The sequence below is a fragment of the Tenrec ecaudatus genome, chromosome 4 (genome assembly GCF_050624435.1).
Source record: "Tenrec ecaudatus isolate mTenEca1 chromosome 4, mTenEca1.hap1, whole genome shotgun sequence".
Classification (NCBI taxonomy): Eukaryota; Metazoa; Chordata; class Mammalia; order Afrosoricida; family Tenrecidae; genus Tenrec; species Tenrec ecaudatus.
Window position 1 is genome coordinate 71,647,998 of NC_134533.1, and position 7,608 is coordinate 71,655,605.

The 7,608-nt window shown below is 46.3% G+C and overlaps 1 protein-coding gene across 1 annotated transcript in view; it reads left to right on the forward strand.

The window, feature by feature from the left end:
* POLD3 (DNA polymerase delta 3, accessory subunit) overlaps nt 1-7,508 on the forward strand; it is a 49,952-nt gene extending 42,444 nt beyond the window's left edge. The window contains exon 12 of the mRNA XM_075546276.1: nt 5,479-7,508. Coding sequence (XP_075402391.1) covers nt 5,479-5,681 — 203 coding nt within the window. The 3' untranslated portion in view covers nt 5,682-7,508. The remainder of the gene's footprint in view (nt 1-5,478) is intronic.
* The last annotated feature ends 100 nt before the right edge of the window (nt 7,509-7,608 follow it).

The following is a 7,608-nucleotide window of genomic DNA, read 5'->3' on the forward strand; positions in this document are numbered from 1 at the left end:
GCTTCTCTGAAGCCCACTCAGGACAGTGCAACTAAAGTCTCAATACTTAGGATTGTGTGTGAGCCATAGACTATAAAAATAAGCCTTATCATTTTGGCTAAAAGTCTAGTAACCTCTAAGAGGGAAATGTCTTGGTCCATAGAGTGGAGATAAAATATCCATTTTGCTGATCTATGGAATGGTTGTAAAAATTCAAGGGAAATAATATATCTGAGAACCCCTTGAAGATGGAAACCACAGTATGAGCTTGTTACCGTCTGCCTAGACATGGAGAAGTATTGTTTCACCCATTTCATCTGTGGAAACAAAGATCCTAGTGATGACTAGCCTTCTGAAGAGAGCATCAACAGTCATTTTTAGTACTTTTTCCCATTTGTTGTTCAGCAGGATCTGACTCATCTAAATCCTTTCAGTTTCCTCTCTGTAAGCCATGTTGTGTAAAAGCATATGCTTGTTATGGGTGGGGCCTCGAGGAGAAATAGAATTCAGGCCAGGCGCCATTGACTAATTCTTCGGCTGTGTGTTACCCTTTTTATGATTGAACCTCTGTGTCTTCTGGGAGGCTTGTAGGATCTCGCACTTGATGCCTGATGGGTTACTGAGATATTGATGCTGTATTTTTATATTTGGAAAGAGTCATAGAGTTAGCCCTTTTAAACTTCTTGGTAACTTGATAGCTCATATTGTCACTTCTCGTTTTCTGTGGTACCTTCCACAGCTTGGCTTTCTAGAGAAATTTTTTACTCACTTAATTTTCCTTTTCTAGCACAAATTTCTTTCCCCAACCCCCCCCCCAACAGTTTTATTGGCATATAATTCACAAATCATATAATTCAATAGTTCAGTCACATCAAGAAGTTGTACAGTCATCACCACGATCAGTTCTAGAACATTTTTCATTCTTTTACTCATCATTGTTAGCTCCCCATGTCTCCCGAGCCTCCCCTGCCATACCTCCATGGAGCCACTACTTTAATTACTGTCTCTATAGATGTATCCATCCTCAATTTTTTTTAATTTAATAAATCTTTTTATTGGGGCTCATGCAACTCTTATTACAATCCATGCATATGTCAATTGAGTAAAGCACCCTTATACATTTGTTGCCCTCGTCATTCTCAAAATTTGCCTTCCACTTGGCTTCCTGAAATCAGCTCATTTTCCTTTTTATCCTCAATTTTATATACAGAAAACATTCAAAGGTAGAACAAATTCAAATGGATCATAAGGGAGATCAAATAATAGGGTGCTAAGTTTTGGCCTCACTGCATCGGCAGCAACCCACTTTCCCAGGCACGTTGCATGTTAGCAGGGCTCTTCACAGCCCTGGTCCACGGTCAGAGGGGGTCACCAGGGGCTGAAGCCGCAGCACGTATTTCCTCTTCCCTTTTTTTTTTTTAATTGAAGCAGCTAGAAAATGGGTCGAAAGGGAGATGAAGTGACACAATATTACATCTTGACCTAACGACATCTGCCATCATGGACTGTACAGTGCTATCTTGCCTGATAGCAGTCTAGCCCAAATTTCTGTCTTAAAGATTAACTCTGAAGAATAATTTTTATTCTAGACAGAATAATTGTGAAAACATCCCATTGATTATATATCCTGTTTTATTATTCCTCATGTTTACTCTTCTGAAAAGGCCTCTGCTATCCTAGCATATTGGTGGCACAGTGGCTGAAGCACTTTGCTGCCAACCAAGAGGACCATGTTTGGAATCCACCCACGACTCCGTGGGAGAAAGATGTGTTCCGTCATCGGCTTCCATAGAAGCCCTGCGGGGCAGTTCTACCTTGTCCCATAGGAACAGCGCAAGACGTGGCCTTTCGTTTTTGTTCAGAGGAATGGAATGGAGTTCCTGCATGTGGAAGTTCTGGGTAAACTTCTCGTCAGCCCACACGCTCTAGAATTTGAATGGCTCTTTGTTTTGCCTGCAGTCCTTAAATAGTTCATATCCGAGATTCTTGGTTTGGCCGCTAGTAGTAACATATTTATTTATTACTGAATTTCTTTCTTTGTTTTTTAAACTTAAGAAGACAAGCAAATTAGTGCTAGTTTTTCCCTCTTCCTTATACCCCAAAAGAAAAACATCAAATATATCTTTGTGAAGGGTCCATTGGGAATTTGGCTAATGATTTGCTGCTTTGTTCAAAACACACTACTCAAGTTTTGGCCAGGTGTGGGTTGTGGTCTTTTTGCACTCCTTTCTCCAGACAGGACTATTAAGAGCCTTGGACGCAACTATTAAGAGCCTTGGACGCAACAATGAAAATTCTGCTCACATAGCACTTTTTTTTTTTTTTTAAGGATTTTAGTCCAAACTCAACCTAATGAATCTTGGCTCCCATTACCAACAAAGGAGTTCTGATTTCCTTTCTCTGCTCTGCGTGTTCCAGAGATACCAGCACCATGGGGTTTGCCCTTTCCTGGGCTGGACCAGAGTGGTACTGTGGGCCGAAACAGCTGATCCTTCCCTTTCTCTGCCTGTGCTCTGGAGACCTGTGAATTAGGCCCCTGAGAAATGTTTAGAATGGGCTCCTGAGCAAAGGGGTGGGTTTCTAAGAGTCAAGCCAGCGAATGGAATCCATTCCAAATTTACTAGCACAAGCCAGGCCATTTCCAGGCAGCCCGGGAACCTGGCATGGTTTTCAGTCAGAGTAAAGGTTTTAACCTGAAATCTTTTTGCCTTGTAGTTTGAAATGACAATGGTTTTGAACATGGGGTCATCATTGCTGACGAGTTCGAGCCCAGCAGTGCTTGCAAAGGGACAGGTGGAGGCTTTCTGTGCTCACAAAGGTGTGCAGCCTGGAAACCCTGGGGAGCAGTTCTCCCCGGGCCTGTGGGTGGGCGAGCTTTGAGGGTAGAAATGCTCCTGTAAGCTCTACAGCAGACTTGATGTGCTGATAGGAAATCTGCCAGTGCAGCCTGACTGGTCTCTAACACCCCAGCGCTGGCACTGCATGGGCTAAAAATGGTCGGTGAGGCAACCAGTGGTTTCATTAATTAATAATGAAATGACAGACTATTGGAGTGATGAAGTTTAGAAATGCTGCCATTGGAATACAGAATGCAGCGTAGAAGGAGCACAGCTTCCCGCCAACTGCAAGCACGCCACCTCTGGGCCTGCCGATGGCTCCTAGCGTTGCTCTCACGCAAAGTACCGGTAAAGAGCAGCTCACAGTTTAAGCCCAGTAATTCAGTTGCATGATGCTTTTGACGATAGGGGTAAAACGGGCTGGTGTTCTAGACTCATCCTTTTTGAGCGCAAATGGTTGTGCCTTGTCAATTCCGTAGATACTTTAGCGCAGCTTTTTGAGTGCATTGTTGTTGGGTGCCATCCAGCTGGTTCCCATCCATAGCCACCCCTTGTGTAACCAAACAACACACCGGCTAGTTCGGCATGCTCCTCACAATGGTGGCTATGTTGAAACCCTTGTGGACATGTTCACGCATTACTTCAAGATGTTGGTAAAAAATACTAGACTTTTGATTCAGTGGGCCTGAGGTGCTGCATTTCTAATAACCTCACAAGAGATTCTGGTGCCTCTGGTCACTGGAACGCAGTTTGAATAGTCAGGCTTTAGAGGGGACTTACTGTATATTTAAAGCTTTTAAGTGTCTTTTAGCCTCAAAGTTGGCAGGAGTTAGGAAAGTGGATTCTAGGCACTTGAAAGTAATGGCAAATTCTAGGAATTCTTGGGAGGAAGACTGCTAATTATGGGATTGTAGGAATATGGGTAAGGAATGTTCAGATGGCAGTAGCCCATTGACCTCCCACGGTGCCCGGGCCAAGGGAAGGAGTGGCACTGAGTGGGACTTACCAATACCACGAGGCACACCCATGCGTTCTCTGAGGCAGTGTGATTCTCCTATCACAGGGGAGGAAAGAAGAGTGGTTTTCATGTTATCCTCATATTCACAGGATCGGCACTACCTGAAAAGCTAATTCCCCGGTCCCACCCAAGACCTCAAGTTCAGTGAATGAGAAACTCTGGGAGACGGGCCCAGCAATCTGTTTTAACTATCCCTCTGTGGGACTCCAGCGCATATTTAGGTCAAAGATTATTTCAAGGACAGACTAGATAACAACACAGATAGGTTGGGCTCTGAAGCCTGTGCCTCTGGAACAGCTTGATGAATCCACGTCATTAGAGAGAGAGAGAGAGAGAGAGAAAAGAGCTTAGCACTATCATTGCTCCATAATGGGAAAAAATACTCATCTGCTTAACCACTTGAGCATTTACTAAACAAACTAGGGCACTCTGTTCAGGTAAGAGAAGTTCATTGTTTGTCTCTACTACTGACTGCAGCCAGGAAGGCTAGTAAGGAATGTAGGTGGTCCTGGTTGTATTCGTGCAGCTGTTGCAGCTCTCTGAAGTTTCAGGAAGGTGGCATTGCATTGTTTCTTGTGGTTGTGTGTGTGACAGTCACGCTGAGGAGACATCTGCTCTGTAACTTCATTGCTGGGCGTATGTAGCAATGCCTGGCAGTGACTTTGGGGATTCCTTATAATGAGTGCTCCCTGGGACAGCGCTTTTCCAGGATTCCGTTTGGGAGGGTTCCTTTAGTTTTATTGGCAAATGGGTGAGAGAGTAAGGGAACTGGTCACATTGTTTCTCAGTGTATCATGGTCCTTCATTTGATAGATAGGGTTTGCTTGGGACAATTATGAGGTAGTAGACTACTGCCAAATCTTGAGTTTATGAACAGTCGGTCAGAACAGTGGAGTAGCTAGCTAATCTCTAATTTTCTCTACTCAGAACATCCAATTGGCATAGTGGTGACATGTGAGACTGCTAACCACAAGGTCGGCAGTGAAACCCCCAGCCACTTCAAGGGAGAACAATGAGGCTTTTAACTCCTGTAAACATTTTAAGGTTTCAGAAACCCCCACGGGCAGTTCTACCCTGTTCTATAGGGTTGCCATAAGTCGCAGTCAAGTCAATGGCAGTGAGTTTGTTTGTATGCTATCCAGAGAGTGGGTGATACTTGGATAGCGCTAACCAGGAGGATTTGAGCTATACAGGGTGGAGGCTGACAAGCAGGTAAGAGATTAAGACCAGGAAAAACATCCACAGAAATCTGCAGGCACTGTGTGGGGGTTAGGAGAAATGAGATGAAAGGACCCAATTGAAGCCTAGTCTAATGAGATACTGAAGATGAAGGCAGTTCAAATGTAGAGGGCAGGGCATAGTGCCCATAGACCAAGGCCCACATCAAAGGGTTTGGGCAGTTAAATGATATCTTGTGACAAGAAGCCATGGAAATAGAATTGAATGTTAATTCTGAGTCTCACCTAGAGGTTGTATGAGTCCAGGGTTTCTTCAGTCCTCCCTACCTGAGACTAGGGGTGCTTTCCCAGTGGAGAGCTCCAGCCCAGGTGAGTATACCTGCCTCCAGGCCTCTCTTTCTCCCTGCTAGGGTAATATTCTCACTGACTCCACCCTCTCACGCCCCCTTTTTCCTTATCCCACCAGTGACTGAGAAAGTCTACGAGAGTGAATCCTGCACAGAGAGTGAAGAGGAGTCGAAGTCGAAGCCCGCCTCTGTGCACAGAGCTCCTACCATGACTGTGAAGAAAGAACCCAAGGAGGAACGCAGGGGCTCCAAGAAGGGGCCTGCTGCTCTGGGCAAAGCCAACAGACAGGCCTCCATCACTGGCTTCTTCCAGAGGAAGTAGATGCCGTCGCCCCTAGGTCTGAGAGAAGACCAAGAGACAGAGAGACTCTTTCACTTACTATGTAAGTTCATCTAGCTCCTCGCCCCACCTCTACCGAAAGACTCTGCCACCGCCTAGGCCAGCTTATCCTGTTTCTGGCGTTTATTAACCAGAAGGAAATCACCTGGATTCAAGAGACAAACGACTAGTTAAAAGCTTGTACCTTCTAATAACACTTGAAAGCATAACGTGACCTGTCCAGGAGAATTCATGCCAAAAAAATAAATTGCAACGTGTTGAGAATTACTCAGCTGATCCACTGTGGTCCACCCACCCTGTGCCCTGATCAATTGGACCCGGGAAGTGTGCCTTCTTATGTCTTTCTGTTCTGTGGACTCCTGTGGGTAACTGTTGCCCAAGGATGTGTACCATTCCCTGTGCAGTCCCCACGCCACCACCACGCTTTGTTCGCTATCCCAAGAAGCCGTTTCCTTGAAGTCTTGGTTGGGCTGAAGGATGCGACAAGTCTCCCTGTGACCCCTTTGCCTCCGATACAGAGTCGCTGACGCCTGGCTGCAGACCAGCACACGACCTCTCTCAGAAGGCTCCCTAGACCTTCCATCACAATTAGTGGTTCGAGAAAAGCCTCAGGCAGAGCACAAATAGAGCCTTAATGATGTGCTCAGCTCCACAGCAGGCCCTGGTGATGGGAGAGGATCTGTCGCCTACCGCCACAGCGGGGCTTTGTACTGCTCAGTGTGGTTTTCTGCCTCCCCGGCCCTCGCCTCTCAGTACCTCGAGAGTGCAGCCCACCCACGGAAATGAAGGCTCACCAGAGAAACCCCTTCCCACATGCAGTGGACGGCAGTTGCATACAGTTTCTGCTCAAAGAAACAGCCTCCAGAAACAAGTTCTCCCAGAAGTGTGTGAGAAGAGCTACCTTTGTGGGTAGGCAGTGCTCCTCTGCTTTGTGATTGCCCCCATTTGCTCCCCGAGAAGGAAATGGAGCCAGTGTTCTTCGTGGGTCTCCACAGCAAGTAAGGCATTGTCATTTGTTGCTTGTGGAAGACCAGCTATTGCTACGATGGTGTGTATGCTGGGCAGGTGGTGAGCACCGTGGTGACCGGGCACTGAGCTCTGGGGAAAGGAGCTTGGCTCTGCTGCTCCCGTGTCTCAGGCCAGATGAAGGACGTGTGGCTTGCCTGCATCTTCTTGGCCTGATGCTAGCCGTGAGTGATACCGTCGGCTGTCTGCCGTGTGAGGTTAGGATTATGAGTGGCCTGAGTATCAATACGAGTGCTTTCATAAATGCCACCCAGAAATCCTGGCGTCATGGATTTGAGAAAGTGGAGACTTACTGGAACAAGCTGAGGAGCAGCCGGCATTGTTTTTAAAAATGGAAAGGGGAGAAATATGGGAAGCCTGGACTAATCCCATCCCCCATCCCCCTCCCCTTGCGGGAGAGCTGCTGGAGGAGTCCCTGTCACCGCTGTGTGTGTGGCTGGCTCTTAGCTGTTTTTCCAAATCAGAATGGAAAATTAATTCAAGAGAAAGCAGTTGCCCGGTCCTCTTTTTTTTTTTTTTTTTTTTCCATTTCCCTGGGATCTCTACTAAACTGATTCTGAACTGCAGAACTCTGGTGCTGGTCGGAGCTCCATCTTTCCAGGGATGATACAAGCCATGTGCTGTCTGAGCCCAGTGTGCTCTGCTGCATGAGCCCCGAGCTTTCTGCTGGGCAGAGTGCGTACTGAGGGGTGGCAGCGGCTTTCTCTGATTATGCAGCCCTCTGCCATGTTATCCACATGAGTTAAATAAATTTGAGAAGTTGTTTTAAAACAGTGCTTCCAACTGAAAGTCTGATGGGTCTGTTATTTGACAGGATGGCAGCAGTGTATGCAATTATTTATACTCTGAACAGGGACAAGCCTGGTTTTCCGTTTATATTGTT